Source organism: Ornithodoros turicata, chromosome 6 (assembly GCF_037126465.1).
Source record: "Ornithodoros turicata isolate Travis chromosome 6, ASM3712646v1, whole genome shotgun sequence".
Taxonomy (NCBI): Eukaryota; Metazoa; Arthropoda; class Arachnida; order Ixodida; family Argasidae; genus Ornithodoros; species Ornithodoros turicata.
This window is the reverse complement of record NC_088206.1, coordinates 1,588,888-1,608,460: the sequence shown is the minus strand read 5'-3', so window position 1 is coordinate 1,608,460 and position 19,573 is coordinate 1,588,888. Positions and strand designations below refer to the sequence as shown.

The 19,573-nt window shown below is 46.0% G+C and overlaps 3 protein-coding genes across 5 annotated transcripts in view; 2 read left to right on the top strand and 1 right to left on the bottom strand.

The window, feature by feature from the left end:
- Positions 1–16,324, bottom strand: part of LOC135398794 (phospholipase A2 hemilipin-like) — a 207,389-nt gene extending 191,065 nt beyond the window's left edge. Inside the window, exon 1 of one of the 2 annotated variants that reach the window (XM_064630257.1) lies at positions 16,280–16,324. In XM_064630257.1, the coding sequence (XP_064486327.1) occupies positions 16,280–16,294 (15 nt within the window). In that variant the 5' untranslated portion in view covers positions 16,295–16,324. Of the gene's footprint in view, positions 1–1,034; positions 1,150–16,279 lie in introns of those variants that run through there. The other variant, XM_064630259.1, reaches the window with a different exon arrangement.
- On the top strand, positions 7,700–15,540 carry LOC135397551 (uncharacterized). Its single transcript, XM_064629144.1, has 8 exons — positions 7,700–7,831; positions 8,560–8,672; positions 9,634–9,705; positions 9,783–9,913; positions 11,308–11,357; positions 13,528–13,636; positions 14,183–14,314; positions 15,393–15,540. Exons 1-8 carry the CDS (start codon positions 7,774–7,776, stop codon positions 15,463–15,465), a joined length of 738 nt encoding a protein of 245 aa, XP_064485214.1. The 5' UTR covers positions 7,700–7,773; the 3' UTR covers positions 15,466–15,540.
- LOC135398793 (uncharacterized) lies at positions 15,757–18,775 on the top strand. Of its 2 annotated transcripts, none has more exons than XM_064630255.1 (2): positions 15,757–16,008; positions 16,757–18,775. In XM_064630255.1, exons 1-2 carry the CDS (start codon positions 15,943–15,945, stop codon positions 18,602–18,604), a joined length of 1,914 nt encoding a protein of 637 aa, XP_064486325.1. In that variant the 5' UTR covers positions 15,757–15,942; the 3' UTR covers positions 18,605–18,775. The 2 variants fall into 2 exon arrangements, with proteins under 2 accessions (XP_064486325.1, XP_064486326.1); XM_064630256.1 differs by lacking the exon at positions 15,757–16,008 and adding an exon at positions 16,065–16,179.
- The last annotated feature ends 798 nt before the right edge of the window (positions 18,776–19,573 follow it).

The following is a 19,573-nucleotide window of genomic DNA, read 5'->3' as shown; positions in this document are numbered from 1 at the left end:
TTTTGCCCAACAGGAAACAAAATTTCACTGCCGCACGTTGTTCGTGCAAATCAGCCATCACGAAATAGGCAAACGCGTTGAAGGGGTCTAAAAATAGAATTCACTGCAGCCGAACGCAGCTTTGCACAACAACACCATCTGGTGCACTGATGCAGAACAGTTCGTAAAACACTCAGCTAGTGGTTAAAGCCTGTATTACAAGCAATCCGCCTTCCCGAGGACAATTCCGGTTTCTTTTGGGTCCTCCCTCGTACATACATGGACATCGCTGTGGCAACTGTTTGATGCCTTTGGCATAGAATGAAGCGGTCTGCTGACTTAGTCACTGCAGGACATCTAGTCTGAAGGGCTTCATCTGGAACGTCTTTCATCTAAGGTGCTCTACTTTGCGATGATTGGAGAAAAAATTGCTGCATATTGTACCTGGCGCATAACTGCCACCGAATACCTGCCGCAACGTTTGTTTCCTACTTATGTCATTAATTCTGCCTCAAATGTGAAATAATCAAACCGAGACTGGAACGTGGAGAGGAGCGCTCGAAAATCTCCCCCTCCCAAGGCGGCGGCGGCGGCGGCGTGACGTCACTATGCATGCAGCGGGCATGTAGGATATACCACGGCGGACGCATACGTAGCGACGTCGTTATGCGCCGTACGACACTATGGACGAAGATTCGGGATCAGAATGCTCAAAGACGAAGATTATTCGCAGAGACAGCTTCATGTGGATGGTTTTGTGTGTGTGACACGCGTATTCGCAACAGAAGACGATTCTCCGTTTTCTATCGATGCTGGTTCAGCTGACAACGCGATGTATAATTTCCATTCTGAAGGATCCGACGACCAGAGTCGCTCGGATATTTCTTAGGATTCAGTTTACAGGACGCTACGCACGTATATGATATATGCTTTTTACGTCTGCTGCCAGGGACCGCAGTCATCCACTTCCCTAAGAGTATATGGTCTACGACCTATACTTTTGCATCAATCTGACATGTGTCCATTAGCACGCTCGAAAATATAATAATATGTACCTTTTGCGTTGCTGTCCGATGTACTGTTGGGGACACTGTTGTCTAAAATCTCCAGCCCGTGGTGGAGCGATCCCCTATCGGCGATGTCGCGCACGAAGGAACTATACCAATGCCCAATGCCCTCCCCGAGGGGAGGCCGCGCTGAAGTGCTCTCCCACGGAGGAGAAGTAAGGAGAACGAACTCTGCCGAGCCGCCGTTGAGAAAGCGTGGTCTCGATTCCTCGAGTCTAATTGTGGCCGCGGCGCGGCGCTCGCGTTCCGTCAGGTACTTGCTCCTCTGAAATAAGGTTGCTGTAATGCACTCTCTCAGATGTACTTGTGTGTCCAGTGGAAGCAGAAAAAAATGTTTTGATACGTAAACACGCTTATCGTGTATCAAGGAACGATCTCTCCGTGAATTTTTCGCCTATAGTTTTTGTTAGTGCAAAGCGAGAAGCTTTTATTTTAGAATGCGGGGAAGCCGCCGTGAAGGGGGCTCCGCGTTGGCTGGACGGCTTGAATGTCTCCGTAAGCGTGGTGGTTTCGCAGTCAAGAAGCTATTCTCTTTTTTCTTTTTTTATTTGCGATAAAACACGACACCCGAAGAAGCACAAAGGTTGTTATCCGACATCGTACAGGATGGTACGCGTATTTACATCACCGCCAACGCACGACCACGAGATCTACATTGATAATCGTTTGCATTGATCAGTATTAGTTCCCGGGAACACCTCGCAGTGTAGGGTAATAATGTCATTGGGCTGGTTAATCCGCATTTGCATTCTCGCTGTTGCACGAGAGCTTTGCCGCGTATGCACAACGCTTTGGGAAACAGGAGTCTTTTGTCGTAATTGTGATGCATCCGCTGGGATAGAGAGTTACATATTTCGCATGCCACCATACACGAATTTAATACCAAGGTACCAGAACGCACTTCTGTCGCAGGTTTTGCACACGCGCGGTACAGGATTCCGTGCATGCACTTATATTCCTGTTTCTCGAAGACGATTTTCATCTTGGTGTACCGGGGGGGGGGGGGGGGCGGTAAATCCCATACTGGAATTAGGGCTTTTTAGCTTTTCTGGCAGGTATATATTGGTGGTGTTGCAGTATTGTTCCTTTTTTTTGGTGGTGGTGGTAAAATATATATCCGGTGCAACGCTTTGAGCAGCATATGCTTGTACAGAAGTAACTTGAAACTGAACACCAAAGCGATAGTGTATAATGTAGAAGTAATGTGTTGTTCAAGATTTCAGTGTTCGTCAACATAAATTAGAGACTAGATCCCGACTTTATTTTGCAGTTCCCAAAAGCGAGCGATTGGCATGTATGACAAGATATAAGAAACTAAGTGCCAGAACCTTCGGAACCGCACCGTGTCCCATCATCAGAGCGTCCCGCCCCTCCTTGCCCCCACTCACACACACAACTGCTTGACACGTACGGAGATAAAACTTCTCAGTCCCAGCTTATGCAACGACCCACATAACGCGCGATTCCGGAAGGATCGCATCCGACTTTCGATTACACAGCTTCTAACTTTCTTTCTTCCCTTCCTGACTTTCTTTCCTCCATACAAGTCAAATGTGGCTTTTCGGAACAACGTTTGCTTCCTTTGGTGTATGTTAGCCTTTATAGCGCAGTAGTCAAAGTACGCGCGCACCACAGAGAGAAGGGCACGATACCCGAGACGGCCGGGGAGAAGCGACAGAGGATTCCGTCGGAGGCATTCGACACTACACCTTTGGCAATGTCAGACGTTTGTCTTACGTATTAAAGTTTCGTTTTTTTTTCTCTTCTTATTTCCGATTCCATTTTTATCGGACATGTAGCTTCCATCTATGAGACAAAAACGAGGTAGCAGAAACCGAAAAAAAAAAGAAAAGCAAAAATAATTGTAGCTGACCAGAAAATATTAACTCGTTACTGGAGACACCGTTGTTTATGCTTATCGAACAAACATTCGTTTTGAACGCTTTTTAGTAGAGTATTCGGGCACAAACGGCGCATTGCCGTGCAGGCGATTTCGCGGAGCTAGTACCGGAGGGAACGCGAGCGCCGCGCCGCGGCCAACAATTGACTCGATAAATTGGGACGTCGTTTTTCAGCGGAGTTCGGTCTCCTTACTTCTCCTCCGTGTGCTCTCCCTAGCAGACGACGCTGATAATGCGATGGTATTCTCTCACGACAGGCGGCGCTGCGTGGCCTTACCTCGGAGACTGTAATGGTATAGTTCCTTCGTGCACGACATCGCCGATAGGGGACTGCTCGGCCACGGGCTGGAGATTTTAGACGGCCGTGTACCCAACAGTACGCGCCCCGTTGCGTTGGCTTCGGAGAGTCTGGAAACAGTACTCGCCTGGACTTTTCGTTCTTGAGATATCAGAGCTCATGATGAAAGATGCTGTGATGTCGAACATGTCAGGTGTGAAATGATCGGAACAAATTCTGCTGTATACTGTTTTGTTTATCTCGCCTTTCTGCTCATCTTTTGGAAAGGAGAAATAGGTAACAGTAACACCAGACGTCGAAATTGGCTGTTGTCACACACTTTGAAGTAACATCTCGACCCACCTCTCTTTTCGCCCATTGACGAATAATTAATACAAGCACTATGAGAGTAGAACGAAACGAACACAACGCACGTAGAGAACGGAATGTATGCACGTCGACGTCTGCAGACCATTGTTGCCCACAAAAGACTTCCATTGGCACAACCTCACGCAAATTTCAGAAATCGTTTTTATGATTCCTGCTTCGTTTTCGAAGGAAATGTTTGATAACCGTGTTCTGGTCATGTAAATGATTGTAGAAGTAAAACAAACTAGTAATCAATTTGGTTCCGAAGTCTCCTCAAACAAATGGCCATCGCTTGGAGCGGGTTTTTGCTCGCTCCCATTTCGCACTTTGGTGGATGAAGTATTATTACTTTTGTTTTAATCTTATTCAATAGCTTTGTTGGTGTCTGTTGCATATTTCAAGTTGACCCTGTGCTTGTCTCTCGGGGGTATCTCCATGATTGCCAACGTTTGCCTCTCGCCGCCCTACGGGGTCCCTCCCCAGGTGATGGTGTCGTGTTTTGTTTTGTGATTTTCGCATCCTCCCGACCTACATTGCCCCACCGGCGACCTAGACGACCAGAAACTTATCATATAAAATATTCGAAAAAAAAAAAAAAAAACGCTGCCGCCTTTGGAACGTTTTTCCTTATGGGGGGCTGCTGTGGTGGATCGTTCAAACGTTCCCTTTCGTAAATTGTACAATATCCTATCGGACCAATACACATATGGAAGTAGGTTTGTTATTGTTCTGTGGAAGAATCTTTTTCGAAAATAAAGCTTCAACACCGGCATGCTATGAGCACGGTGCTTTAGAGCACAAAAACCCTTCTATTCTTGACGAAAGATGGAGCTACGCGCATCGTAGCGGTGTTCCACGTTCCACTCCGGTTCCAGAAAGCTCTTTCTGGCGAGGTTCCAATCCGTTGCTTGCCGCTCGACCATCGCACCGGCGTCCGACCGTGTGCACGAGTAGCGTAGCCGGAGGCGTTCTACGGGAACTTCACGTGGGAGAGAGGATTCCATCCCCTTTTCCCTCTCCCAACTGCAACAAAGGCCAAAGGTACGATTTCGGGGTGGGGAAATAACAGAGTGCTCTATAACATGTCCATAACGCAGACCGAAAAGAAGTTAGCCACAGGCTAACTTCTAGGCATGCAGACAACTACGGTGGGCCAGCAACATTCTCGTGGAAGAAGAAGTAGCCTATACGATAGAAAAACCCCATCATCCCATTGGTAGAAGAAGAAGAAGCAAAACGTTTCGATCTGTATTCCTTGCTAAGTCATGAAGCCGCATAGGGAACCGAGAGAAATAGAGACGCTTCCCGCTTACGCGCTACTAATCTTAGTGGGGCTACTCTGCTTGGGTGTTGCCATGGTGGCTGCTACACTCTTCAACTACTACTTCTACGACACCAACATGGCCCCGACCGCACCGGGACTCGCCATTGAACGTGGAAAATCGCTTTTCAACACCGACATTAAGAAGATCGTCTGCGTCTACGAAGCTAGGTCCGTCTTCAACATGACGGCCAAAGCCAAGACGCTTCTCCGACGTTATTGCACCCACGTCGTTGCATGTTGCATGACCAAACCATCCATCCGCAACAACGCTGTGTGGACGGCAGCTCGGTATCTCAAGAAGGCCCTTCCGAGCAACAGGATATTCATCGGCATATCAACGTCTGCATCGAAATCCCGGTGGCTTCGCGATGTCCTTGTGAAAGGTGAAAACATTGCCAGTATTATAAACAGCATTTCGGATGCGCTAGATGTCCAAGAGATTGGCGGAGGCATCATGTTCTACGCACCCGACTACGACCCTAGGACATCTAAGCGGGCTTTCACTTATTTCGTTCGTAAATTCGCGAAGGCGATGCGGGAGGCACGGAGGGCGTTCCTGGTAGGCCTACCCGAGGACATCCGCCTAGAACGACGACTGTTAAGCCTCGGCACGATAAACTCTGGAGCCGTCTTCATCAAAACCAGTCACTCTAGACCGGGCTACAACTTGACAAGGAGTTCTCCTTCGTGCTCCACGCCAATCAGGTCCTTGGGACTATTTCGAACCATAGAGACTGCCATCGATGAAATAGAAGCGGGAGCTAATCCTGATCGCCGCAATAGGATGCAAGAGATGACCTTGTTTTCTTTGGACACCACGTGTTATCAGTACATTAATTATCCGCACCCACCATTCGGGTACTATGCTAGGAGAACGAAGCCATATTCTGCTTATTGCGTTGCTGGACAAAATGGCACGCGGTCTTGGAGGCGCTTCGAAGAGCCAATAAGCAAGTGCCGCATTGCCAAGAACGACAGGACCGTATTTGCTGTGTCCAATCCGAAGGTGGTCTTGGAACTGAAGAGCAAGCTCTCGGATCAGTTCCTGGGGGTGGTGGTGTTTAACTTTCAGCTGGATGACCTGGAAGGGTTGTGTGGAGCTCGCTTTCCATTTGTAAAAGAAGTGTATTGTGCACTGGAAGGGATTGCGAGTGATATCTGTGGAGCATTACGATAGAGCAAACAAATATACGATTCCATTTGTTTGACGGTCTCGAGGAGTTTTGAACTGCAGGTATTAAATAACCGTGCTATTTGGACAAAAAAGAACGTGCCGTTCACGTGATAGAGACTTGGGTGGCGTTTGAAAATCTTCAGTAACGGGTGTTAAAGGAGTACAGAGGGCCATCCCAAAAAGTTCAGATGAAGACTTCTGATGAAAGTGCGTGTCATTTTACCGAGTAGCGCGAAAAGTTTTGATGTGTTTAATTTGTTTCCCAGAAAAATACTCACACAAACATGGCTCCGCGCGTTCACCGTTAACTCGCCATTCCGGGTATAACGAGGAGGAGGAGGTATCATGGCACGTCACCGATGACGTTACAGGGGTAACTCGTTCTGGTTCGCTGGTCAGTGGGGATCCAGCGCCCTGTCCCTTTGCCGCGCCGTAAACCAGTTTTGCCAGTTCCCCCGGAGAATTGGGGATAGAAGGAGCGACCGAACAACGACGGAGCTAGGAGCATGCTTTTTCAGAACCCGGAACAGCTGAGCAGCAGACAACATTCCTCTGGACCAATCAGCGAGCGCGGCCCCTGTAAGCGTCAGCGCGAGGTCCCAGGCGGATCACAGGCTGGTACTGCTCTCCACCGCCGTTGCGCACGGTCGTTTTTTTTTGCGGCTTACTTTAAATTCAATTTCTGCGATAATTATGACTCTGTGGTGTGAATGGCTTCTCATGGTGCATCTTACTGGCCTACTTAATAGCTTTATAGGAAGAAAACAGGGTGTTAAAAATGATTTCTGTGCTATACTTTAAGACCATCCGAGGCGTCGGGGCTGTACTCCCTCCTTCCCTGGACTTTTTAAACATTCCCTCCCCTGAAATTTCTGAGGTTGCTCAATGCAACTCGATTACTAATACATCGTATCTATTTTCAAATACCATAAACATGTATATCACCAACGGCATGGCACCCGCTCGTTGGTGGTAACCAAGGTCGTGCTGTAGACTGGGAGGTGCTGGGTTCGAATCCTATACTACTGGCTGTGCTGTCTGAGGTTTTCTCTGGATTTTCCGAATACTTTCCAGACGAATGTCGGCACAGTTCCCCCTGAAGTCGGCCCAGGACGCATACTAACCCCCCCTGTCCCCCACTTCTTCCTCTCTCCATCTGTCCACGTCTGTACGCCGCTGATGGCCACAGTTGCTTCGCGGCGCTAACACGAAATAAAATAAGATAAAATAAATATATATACCCCCCCCCCCCCCAATAGGTATTTTGCTGGGGAAATCGTCGGTCGTTCGAAGAACACTGAAGAGCTTTGGGAATCGTCTTTTCAACTACTGTATAGTCATAGCAGCAGATTCGAATTGCTGTCATGATTGGCATGTAAGCGAACTATACCATTATGCAACTATAAAACTGCAATTTTCAAACGTTATAAGGTGCCGTCTAGACGTCTCCATTACCTATAGACGTCTCCGTCTGGTATATCGATTGTGTGAAATCCGAAGCCAATTATAACATATTCCACGATACATTTTGTCAACACTTCAAGGGCCAAACCACAGGCAAATTGCTCTCCATTGTAATGCCAGACTTCCTGAGAGATTCTCCTCCGATCGTGCAGCTGCAGAAAGATTGGCATTTGTAACCACTCTGGAGAGGCTTTATTTGAGTCTTTTGTTAGCGCACGATGACGACGTGGAGGCCAGTGTTACTTTGCTTCTATTTCCAATTTGCTCTTCATGCAGGTTAGTGTTTCAGTATTGTCACTATTACCATTGCTTCTGGTTTGGCAGACTCCTTCAGGTGACAGCACTACTCTAGTTTTATTGAAAAAGCTTAATACGCGCATTGCACATGTTGGAGTTTAAACCAGGTTTCCTTACCAGAAGTAATGATGTTTCAGTTTCTATTTCTGGTACACGAAAAGCTCGACTTTTTGTTTCCGCTTTCGTTTCCAAGCTATACCTTCGGTGCCGGTTTTCGTTTACGGAGCAGTATTTCGGTCCTGTGTTCGATTCCGAGCTATTTTCGATACCGGTTTCGGCGTGTGCTCAGCCTTTGCGGCCATATACACTCTTAAAAATGAACTTCACCGCATAGCACGCTCCTAACCAACCATCATCTCGAATGATATCGTTGTCTGCCCTGATTTGTTAAAAACGGGAGGCGTACGCCTTTTTTGTGACACTTATGCTGTTCATAATTGTCACAAAAAAGGCGTACGCCTCCCGTTTTCAGCAAATCAGGGCAGATAACGATATCATTTGAGATGATGGTTGGCTAGGAGCGTGCTATGCGGTGAAGTTCATTTTTAAGAGTGTACACTCTAAAAACCGAACTTCACCGCATAGCACGTACTGCGCCATGCAGTCATTGCCGCGAACGATAGGGTTATCGCTTTTGATTTTGATCGCAGATGCAAACAGGTCCCTGTGTGGACGCTTATTCTCAATTCTGTTGCGACGCATTTCAGAGACGCAGACGGAGATTCCACTGAATGTGGCACTTGTGGTGGACAAGAGTCTCGCAGACAAGTTCATCAGCTTTCAAGGAGAAGAAAAATACATGATCAACGTATTCCGCGCTGTGAGTTTTAGTAGCGTATAGTTTTCCCAAGCTGACGATTATTGCCTTTCTCGAGGTAAGAAAAAACTGCCTTATTCTACGTATCCCTTCCCGGTGTAAGTACCACATGGCGTGCTTCACTGCATAGCACACTCCTAGCCAACCATTATCCAGAGCAACAACAACGATAACGTTCTCTCCCTTGATTTGGTGGAACCAGTGGGGGGCGTACGTCATTTTTATGGCAATGATGAACAGCATAATGTCACAAAAATGGCATACGCCCCCGTTTTCAGCAAATCAGGGGAAAGAACGACGTCACCTGGGATGGTGGTTCGCTCGTGCTTATGCGGTCAAGTTCGTTTTTAAGAGTGTGTGCTTTCTTCTGTTTCAGTGCATATCGCAATTAATTGGATAAGAGCCCTATAAGCTGCAGAGCATGTTGGTTCAAAATGAACATCATGGAAAGCACAGAAGACACGGATGGACAGCGTTCAACTAGCAACTAGTTCATTCAAATACAGAGGTGCCATCTAACGGGAACTCTGCACACGTGTCTTCTGTGCGTTCGATCATGGCCATTAACTGATGGATAAGTTCCCGAATAATTTTTCGATAATACGCTCATATTTTGTCGCACACTCTTAAAAATGAACTTCACCGCATAGCACGCTCCTAGCCAACCATTATCTCGAATGATATGGTTATCTGCCCTGATTTGTTGAAAACGGGGGGCGTACGCCATTTCTGTGACACTTATGCTGTTCATAATTGTCACAGAAAAGGCGTACGCCCCCTGTTTTCAACAAATCAGGGCAGATAACGATATCATTCGAGATAATGGTTGGCTAGGAGCGTGCTATGCGGTGAAGTTCATTTTTAAGAGTGCATGCTTTATTTTGATTCATCCGATTGTGTGTCATTTGATGTGCGTCTCAGCGTACTGCATTCGGGGAATTAAGTAATAATTGAGTCTACACAGGTTAGCCAGAGGCTTCATGAAGCCACAAACAGAACGCTACGAGTACGCCTTCCATGTGTTCGGAACATCAGTGTAAGCGGTTCTCATATGGGGTACCCGCATAATGGTTGGACAATCATCTCTGGAATGCGAATCGTTGATATTTACAGGAATTTAACGAAAATATCACGCTTGTGGAAAAAGGTACTGGAGCAGTGTACCCGAAAAAGACAGCGAAGAATCTCAAGTCCGCGTTCCAGAACGACACCTGCGCCGCCCACGTGGTCTTGCTCATGACAAAGTGAGGATAATATTGTTCGTTCTGTCATTATTTCGAGTATGACTCTAACACTTGTACAGAACTTAACACTGTACTGTAACTGTAACACAACTTGTACAAAAGCATACACACAGGGTCCTTCTCTCCGCTACAGATTTCTACATTGTACATAGAAGGTACATTTCTTTTTACCCGCTACAGATTTCTAATCGAAAAAGCTATGAAATCACGATTATTATAGCTATAAAGCCGATTTTATGCCTGGGCGAACATTCTATCGACGACAGTATTCAATTATTAGGTGCCTAATTGCCAAAAAATCGTATAAGTAGACCTTGGCTTCCGTATCACACAGAGATATTTTGCTTGATGTGAGGCAAAATTCAGATAGGATTCTGACGGCATAAAATTTAGTCTACACTCTAAAAACAGAACTTCGCCGCATAGCAAGCTGTGTTTAGAAGTGCTGGTTATGGGTACATTATGATAGGGTTATCGCTGCTGATTCGAAGAGAGAGGTTGGTGTACGCCTTTTTGTGGTAATTTGGGTATATGAAAATTGCCACAAAAAGACGTACGCCCCAGTCTCTCTTCGAATCAGAAGCGATAACCTTATCATTCTTGGCAATGGTTAGCTCACAGCGTGCTATGCGGCGAAGTTCTGTTTTTAGAGTGTAGACTAAATTTTATGCCGTCAGAATCCTATGTGAATTTTGCCATTGAAACATATACGCCTCACATCAAGCAAAATATCTCTGTGTGATACGGAAGCCAAGGTCTACTTATACTAGATTTTTGCAATTAGGCACCTAATAATTGAATACTGTCGTCGATAGAATGTTCGCCCAGCCGTATAATCGACTTTATAGCTATAATAATCGTGATTTCATAACTTTTTCTATTAGAAATATGTAGCGGGTAAAAAGAAATGCACCTTCTATGTACAATGTAGAAATCTGTAGCGGAGAGAAGGACCCTGTGTGTATGCTTCTGTACTAATGATTGTTTCTATCTCACATGCGTACACTAATTGTCCGTCGCCATTCTTTGGTGCGCGAAAAGAGGTATAAAGGAAAAACAGAAAAAAAGTGAATTGTAAACTGACTCGTAGTTACGGAGTTTTTGTTGTGCAAAACCTAGAGGGTAACAATGTCCCATGTTCTTATACAGGGTGTCCCAGAAAACGTGTCATTCAATTCTAATAACAAACTTGGCCAATTTCCGTGTTCAGTTCCCAAAAAAATACATAATTAAACTTAGGTTACATGACATTCACATCAGGGGGTGGCAAAAACCTAGTAAGAACAAATGGCGTTGACCGCATGATTCTATGTGGCGTAGCTTTTTTTATTAAAATTCAATTACTCGTTTTCTGGGACACCCTGTATGTCGAGTGACTTAGCTGTCTTTTGCAGTCGAAATATTTCCAGCAACGCCACTACACGTGCACGTGATCTCAAGGACGGTAAGTACATAATTTGTGTATACGTGATATACAGGGTGTCCCAGCGAACTGTGAACATATTTGAAAAAATATATATAACACTTTTACACTTTTTCCAATATGAAATCAATTGCAATATAGCATATGCCGAAGGGCACTCCTTAGGAGGGCATTAGCAAAGTCCAAAGGTAATGTCTTAATTAACTTTCATTAATTAACTTTTTAATTATAAAAGCTACAAAGTTGTCCCAATGAGAACATCTGTTCCTTTCGGTCACCTGATATCGTAGCCGTTTTCAGAACAAAAATCCGTTCGATAGATCGCCCGCAAAAAAATTCGTGAAGGAACGCCATTTTTTTCTTTATTTTGTTCATTGCGCATCTTCGCAGAAACGTATTTCCTTCATCCCAACGTGAGAGGGGAAAGGAGTACAGTGGCGCCTCATGCGTCGAAGATGAGCTTTAACTTGCGGAAACAAACAAACAAAACGGGCTTCGCGCTTAGTGAGAGGGCGAGAGTCCAGCTGATTTAGAGACACTGAAAGTGTGGATCTGAAATGTTGGTAGTGCGGGCAATGGAGAAGGATATGCTCTAGATATTCCAGGTCACCGCTGTGACGGCATCTAGGAGAGTCATCTTGTCGCAAGCGGTGTAACGTCAATGAGCCGTAAAAGCCACCTTATCTATACACAGCAGGGATTTCTCTACACACTTCCGTTTTTTACAACCCCCCCCCCCTCCCTGAAATTTATCAGATTGCCCAACACAGCTGAGATGCCAAGGCACATACCCACAAACATGCGTCCATATACATATATACCCCGCTTGGAAGTTCGGTGCCCCCCCCCCCCCCCCCCCACCAGTGGTCGTTTTCTGAAGACATTGCTGGTACACACCTTGTACAGTGTGTCTGCACATGTTTTTATAGATGGAACACAATATCACCAGCACGTGGTCTGCACTCTTAGAAAAAAGAGAGTCAAGAGCGAGTCAGACGCTGCTCTTACACCCTCGCCAACAGACGGGGTGTTGCAGCGACAGCCTTTCGTGACCCTGTTTAAAGCGGGGTGTTGGGTGCACTTCCTTCATGAAGGGGTGTTAGCCTCACTCCACAATGTTTATGTTATTCCGGATTACGCGACAGTGCAGTCTCGTACTTTTATGAATTTGTTAAGATCATTGAGACACACCTGCAAATAATGAAAAGAAAAGAAAAAGAAAAATAACAGATGAACAAGCCTCTGTCTGACATGGCCAAAGTAGTTGTATAGCTGCAGAGGACATTTACTTTTCGCAAGCCCTGGCTGTACAAAAAAAACAAAAAAAACATGTTGGTGGCAGTTATCCTTGAATATCCGACATTGCGTACTGAGGAACAGCTACTGAAAGTTTACAAGTATACTGGTGCCTACATCTTGTTCTCTTGTGTACATAAAGATGCCACAGTCACTGCAATGCAGTCTTTCTTGTAATCGGCACTTGGATCTGTCGTTTCATTCGAGAGAAAAATGTCCGTGGAAATACTCTCTAATGATAACGGAAGCGGTCAAGTAAGTAACGCAATGTCAGTTACTGCAGATTCACTGCGAGTTCATAAGGCGTATGTCCGTCGCCGTTACGAAGGTGTTTCGCCCCTTTGTACTCTAGAAGCGGGTTGTAAAAATTCAGGTCGTATAGTACTGGAATCCCAATGACTGGTCCTGAAGGATGTTCCGTTTGGGTAGTTCTGTGGGACAGTTGGCAATACGACTACCTTGATTTTTGACCAATACAAAGACGGATATGCACTGCGCCTGTTCGTGCTTTGCGGCAAGGGCAGTATTGTTTTTCTAACGTGGCGCGACGGAGATCAGTATCTACACAAAAGCACAAACAAAACAAAACAAAAGATACAAAAAATAACATTACTTGATGACAAAGCGGAAAACAGAGTGCTTAGCGTTCTCTGCAATGTGCCTGGTTAGAGCAGTCAAGGCAACACCCTCAGGGAGGGGAGTCCAGGGGACTCCTTCAGGAAGGGGAGTCAATAGAACACCTTTAGTAAGGTAGTACAAGGGGAGGAGCATAAACACCGCAAAGGGAGTCAAATGTGTGACGAGCGTGAACACCCCCCAGGGGAGTTTCCTATACTCCCCTTTTTCCGAGAGTGTGGATTGGAGAAGTCATGTGCACGATGTCTACTTTTTTCAGGAGCTACGGACAGAACTAAGTTGTGTGAAGGTACAGTATTCGCTGTGGTGTCTGCAAAGGGGAACTTCTCCGACACCGTGTTCACCCTGTCCAGGTTCATATCGAAGATGTAGGTGTTACCAATATGCCTCATCGCGATGTCGAGATATGATGTTTCCTCGCCTCCCATTCGACGGTCAAACTTGGCATCTCGTTTCCTGCATTAATTTGAGTGAGAAGAACACGAAGGAACATCGCCGTGTAATAAGGCACCAAGGCGGAGTTTAATTTTTGAACAAGATGTATTTCTATGGGTTACATATACGACCCCTGTTGCGGCCTTACCATACCGACTTTCAGGAAGCTGCACCTCGAGCTTCAAGGTTGCATCCAATTCCAGGCCAGCTCAGTCGTGCATCTTGACGGCGCCTGATAGAAACGAACCCGAGTGCGGCCGGTCATGCTGTAGCGATGTTGTCCATAAAAGTACATGGAGCTCAGGAATTGAACTCGATCTAACGTTTTATCAGATAACGAGGTCTCTCCGTGTTTTTACCACTCAGATTAAAGCAGAAAACGTGTTATATCTGACACTCTAAAGGTTGGTCCACATTGCTGGAGTCAAAGAAATACCCGGAAAGTTCTTCTCTGGACACCCTGCGTTTCCCCTTTTCAGACTGGGAGTCAAGTATGACGAGCAGACGAGTTGCAATGCATCACAAGGACATATCATGGGCCATTACGATATTTCGAGTACTCCGTACACGTTCTCCAGTTGCAGTAAAAGCGACATTGCCGATGCTCTCCAGTAAGTGATTGCTTGCATTGTCTCATTCTCCTCAGGGGTGCCATATTTCGGGCTTCACAGCAGTCGTTGAGAGAAGTGGCGGCCCTTAAGTTTTGAGTTTTGGGAGCACGCGTACTCATATAGTTATACTCAAACCCCACCAATATGGCACGAATCTGTCAAACAACTGACTTATAGCAATAGAGGCTTTGCAAAATAGCGTGACTCACTGCTATCAACGGTAATAGGACACGTCATTATTTGAGACTCTGCACTCTGTTCGCTCTGGTTTGTCTTGACTATGGCATGAGCTACTGCCGTGGGTCTGTACACAGCACCGTGCACTCAACACTGGCGAATTCCGCTGGTGTTTTTCGTGCGTATGCTGATGTGGAGCGGACGGGAGGACCAATGCAAAGCGGCAAACGTTGGATTCAAGCGGCCGTATAATGCAGCAGAAGAACGTGGACTAGAGAAAGAATAATGAAAAATCATCATACAAAATAGAACCCGGACCGTAAATTAATAAACCAATGAACAGCGGCGTCTCTGGCATGGGAGAAGCTTTTCCCATCCTACAGTTGACAATACGAAATGCCACTGCCGCATCTCCCTTGTTGTTAGTGGCGCAGGACCTTTTATATTTCTTGCTTTTTGCTTTTAAAATCGCGGCACCCATTCTTCGTCACGAAGCGTTCGTTGAAATCAAGAGAAGAAACGGAAAATGACAAGCTGGTGGGGGAGGTTGAAAAAATGCAAAAAAGCAAGTTGGTGTCTACGGAAAATGTCTGTTCACTTCTAAAAGAGAGAGAAATAAAAAGAAGTCGCTAGAGCTACGTGCAAAAGAACAAGTTCATAGAGTTCTCCTGATAGGCTATCCCATTTATAGACTATCCAATACACTATCCGATTTGAGAGAGAATCGTCAGAAACACGTCTGCACGTGGCAGCTCACGCGACGCGACGTCCCTCCTTTCGGTGCAGCGAGGCCTGTCCAAATTTCCCGTGTGCAATCCTTTTGTGACGACTGAAAGATATCGCGTGATGATACGTAGAGAAACATGTTGAATAGGTAGCATTCTACTTTTCGTTCTTCCAGAACACTTCAGCGACGCAACTGCTCCAAATCTACGCAACTGGAAGACCTCATCACGAAACGACAGACTGGATGAAAATTGTAGCCGTATCAAAACGTTGCAACATTGGTTATTATACTGCGAAGAAAATAAAATGGCTACTTTTCCGCACTTGTTGTTTGGCCTTTGAACAAAAACATTTCCAAACTGCCTTCCGAAGATTCTTTTACACAAACATTTTTTCATGCTTCGCTACTATGGACTACTACTTTGAAATTTCAACGCTGGTAGCCACTGGTTACACGTTAGTAACTTAGTAACCATGCGGATTGGCAGTACCGGCAGTACCACCAACGGGTCTAGCCACTCTGGGCTGTGGTAGAGGACCACCGCCGCCATTATGGTCGCCATGTTTGGGTAACTCTTCTCGGCTCTCTGTATGCAGCAAAACGGGATCCAAAACAAGTGTTTTTCGAAAGTTTCATTAATACTGATCTTGGTATAAGTACATCAGCACCTAAGATCTGTATTTAAAGCTAGTACGCATTCTCTCGGTTGACCTTAGCCTGTGGTATGGGACTTTTCTGCGTTGTTCCTGGCTGCAGGCGGTATGGGTACAGAGACGATGAAGGCCGAAGGGTATGATTATTTCTTCAAGCATGAAAAAAGCTTTTACGTCGATACACTGCGTCCTAGTATTTCGTAGTTTCGAAGCGGTTTAAAAGTAAATAGTGCCGTGTAGTGCAGCTAGTCATGGCCGTTCAGCGACATTCATCCAGCTCTGACCCGCGCATTTTAAAGCGTTCGCGGGTAAGCAGAGGTAGCTTTCCCAAGTTGTTACATGAGTTTCTAGGATGACGTAGTGTTAAACTGCCAAATACACATTAAAAATTTCACTCTTTCTACATACAGTTGGCGTTGCCATAGCCACTTCTCCAGTGTTTGTCTTGCTGGAAAGCAGTACCAGGTACCAGCGTCTACTTTGCGCCTCCTGGGGGACAAGTGGAAAAGATTATCGTAATGGGAATAGTGATGCAGACTTCTCAAATGATTCTACGATTTTTTTAGCTGCCAAGAAATTTTCTAGTTCCATATAGATGCCACTTAAAGTATGCACACACAAGCTTTGTGGTCCCCATTTTATTGGCCTCAGCTATTACTTTTTCCTTTCATGATCTGTTAGAAATCATCCTCCTGAGAAGCTTCTTGTCCTGTTAGACGAAAATTTCTGTCTTCGGATTGCCAGAATGGCTAGACAAGCACATCTCGTAGCTCGGAACGGTGACATACGCCTGCATAGCAGCAACAGTAGCACTGAACCTGGGCAAAGAAGGCCGACTTGCGCGAAACATTGTGTGATGTACCTCGTACATCCTGTTTTTTTCAGGTCTCGTACCACAGCATACCGGGCAAAGAGAAGTTGCAGAAATTGTGGCTCGGCGCCATCAACAAAAAAACGCCATACAACGTTCGTACTGCCAAGGTGTGTTGCAAACACTTCAAGGAGGAAGACTTCCTCAAGAACATTAAAAGTGGGCGGCGGTTGCTGGTTGCGGACGCTGTTCCGTCAGTCATGCTTCCAGCAGACGGACAGACAGAACCTGCAGTCGCCGAATCCCCTTCTTCAAGCGGTGAGATCGTACCGAACGCGGACGAACCCTGCAAAAAAGCCACTGCTTCGGAGAGTGAGGTCACACGTTGTGCTGACAAACCCCGTATGAGAGTAATTCGGTTGAGGAGCAGTGAGCCCGTTAACAAAACATGCGAAGATGCACAAGAAACAGTTGTCCATTTTGAACATGTAGTTCCCGAGAACAATGCAAAGGGGCAGATGGAGTCTTGGGAGTGCACATCGCTGGCTCTGAAATACCAAGTTGTGTGCCAGTCTGAAGCCCCGGTTATAGCGGAACAGAGACATGAGAGCAGCCCTGAAGTGCCGGCTGAAGTAGAATTGAGCTGTCAGGAAGCCCCATTACAAGTAGAACCTGACTGTTTGTACGGACAGCCCCAAACAAGCAGCCCCGAAGTGCCAGCTGAGGTAGAATTGAGCTGTCGGGAAGCCCCATTACAAATAGAACCCGACTGTTTGTACAGACAGCCCGAAACAAGCAGCCCTGAAGTGCCGGCTGAAGTAGAGTTGAGCTGTCAGGAAGCACCATTACAAGTAAGACTGGACTGTATGGACAGCTACGAATTATATGAAGCTCTGTCTGCAGATATAGACCTGAACCGCACCAACACTGAACGACAAGGTGCAGGACTTAAAGAGATGGAAAGAGAACTTCGTGAAGCGAAAGAAAAGGTCGCAATTCTCGAAGAACAGCGCAGCATGCTCCAGGTAAGATGTCGCGAGCTTGAAGCACAAAGGTCGACATTCTCGATTGAACACTTGAAGGACAACCGCGCAGACTTCCAGTTTTATACTGGCCTGCCAAGCTACGAAGTCTTCAAGGCCATTCTCAAGTACCTGAATCCTGGAGAAAAAGGATCAAATATCGATTTCAGGATATCTTCGAACGAACCAGTGGATTACGACCTGCTCTCTCTACCCAGCATCGAAAACCAGTGCTTCCTCGTGCTTGTAAGGTTAAAGCTGGGTCTGTTGATGCGGGACCTGGCATACCGGTTCGTTCTCGACGAATCCACCGTCCAGAGAGTGTTCAGCGCCTGGATAAGTTTCATGTACCAACGGCTCAGTGCTCTTCCACTATGGGGATCGAGACAGGCAGTCAGTCGGAAGATGCCGGAGGACATTGCCAAGAAATTTCCGAAGTTCCGTGCGGCAGTTGAGGTGACCGAGATCGGGTGTTCCAGCTCTTCCGGTGGCACCATGAAAGGGCTGATCGCGATGTCACCCGACGGACTAGTGTCTTTTGTTTCGCCCCTCTTCCCAGGAGGGACTTCAGACCGGGACCTGGTGACAGAAAGTGGGTTCCTGGAGTTACAGTTTGACGCTGGTGACTGTGTGATCGCGCGGAGGAGCTTTTACGTTGCAGACCTCCTGAAGCCTCTGAAGGTGAGGCTGTGTGTTCCGCCAAAAGAGAAAACGACTCTAATGAACCAGGATGTGGTAGACGTGCAGAAGGTAGCCTTAGAGAGGATTCGAAAGAGGGTAGAAGTTATCAAGTCTTTCCACATCTTAGACAGGCAGTTTCCGACAGACATTGCTCCCATGGCAGATCGGATCTGGACAGTGTGCTGTGTGTTGACAAACTTTCAGGGCCGTCGCTTGTGAGATGATCTCGAAAAGGCGATATGTAGCAGGTGCTGCCGCGATTGGCGAATATTCTACACATATATCATGTTTAACTGTGAATAAATATTTATTAATTTCGTCATTAAGAATGCCTCAGCACGGGGCTCTTTTGGAAAGTTTTGTTCACAAATAAACAAACTGGTTCAATGACTTACAGCTCCAGATGCCTACAAAAGATGGCTGCAGATTTTTTCCTTGCTACATATTATAAATTCTGTTTGCTCAGGCCGGCCAAGTTAAGGCTATGATCCAATATGGTAGAGATCAGTCCACGAGTCAGCTCGAGTGGCAGCAAAGTGCAAGTCTGAGGGTGACACAAGCCTCGTTGTCAGTTTCTTCCTCGCAATCTTTTTTTTTTTTTCCTGTGAGCGTTCATGTGTTCTTATTGGTTGCATGACCATACATGCTTGTGACAAATTATTGTCAGATGCAAGATGGCATGATGTGACCCTGATGTGCTGTTTTATGTTCATTAAGTCTATTCACCTGCTACAGTATGTTTGGTGAATGTTTTGTATACGTGCATGAAGGAAGTGGTATTTCCAATGCACTATAGTAAACACATTTCTATCACATTTAGATTTACTTTCTCTGTGCATAGCTACTACTAACACTTTGGAAAGTACTTCTGTGTAAGCCATTAACTTCCGAATAATTCGCAAATTCAGATACACTAGACAGCTCATATGCCTCGGAGGCTTTGCGAAGCCACCCAAAACTATCCGTACAATCAAACCCTTCCTTGGTGAACTTTACGGCGATGGTCAAGTTTACAATTGAGAGCTGACGTCCAGTAGTGAACAGGTCATCAAAGTGCATTGAATGTGTTGTAAAACAATAAGAGCCTCAACAAATTACACCAAATGAAACCTTGCGGATCTTTAAGAAAATTTGTGGAAGCGCGTAGTCTTCACTGATGACATTTATATATTGTGCGAAGGAAGCTGC

What these genes read in the sequence shown, in the direction of transcription:
- LOC135397551 (XM_064629144.1), top strand. Translation starts at nt 7,774, where the DNA reads ATGACGACGTGGAGGCCAGTGTTACTTTGCTTCTATTTCCAATTTGCT. An exon ending in TGCACGTGATCTCAAGGACG is followed by an intron (nt 11,358 to 13,527) that starts GTAAGTACATAA and finishes TACTTTTTTCAG; the next exon opens with GAGCTACGGACAGAACTAAG. An exon ending in TCCAGGTTCATATCGAAGAT is followed by an intron (nt 13,637 to 14,182) that starts GTAGGTGTTACC and finishes TCCCCTTTTCAG; the next exon opens with ACTGGGAGTCAAGTATGACG.
- LOC135398793 (XM_064630255.1), top strand. Translation starts at nt 15,943, where the DNA reads ATGGGACTTTTCTGCGTTGTTCCTGGCTGCAGGCGGTATGGGTACAGA. An exon ending in GAGACGATGAAGGCCGAAGG is followed by an intron (nt 16,009 to 16,756) that starts GTATGATTATTT and finishes TGTTTTTTTCAG; the next exon opens with GTCTCGTACCACAGCATACC.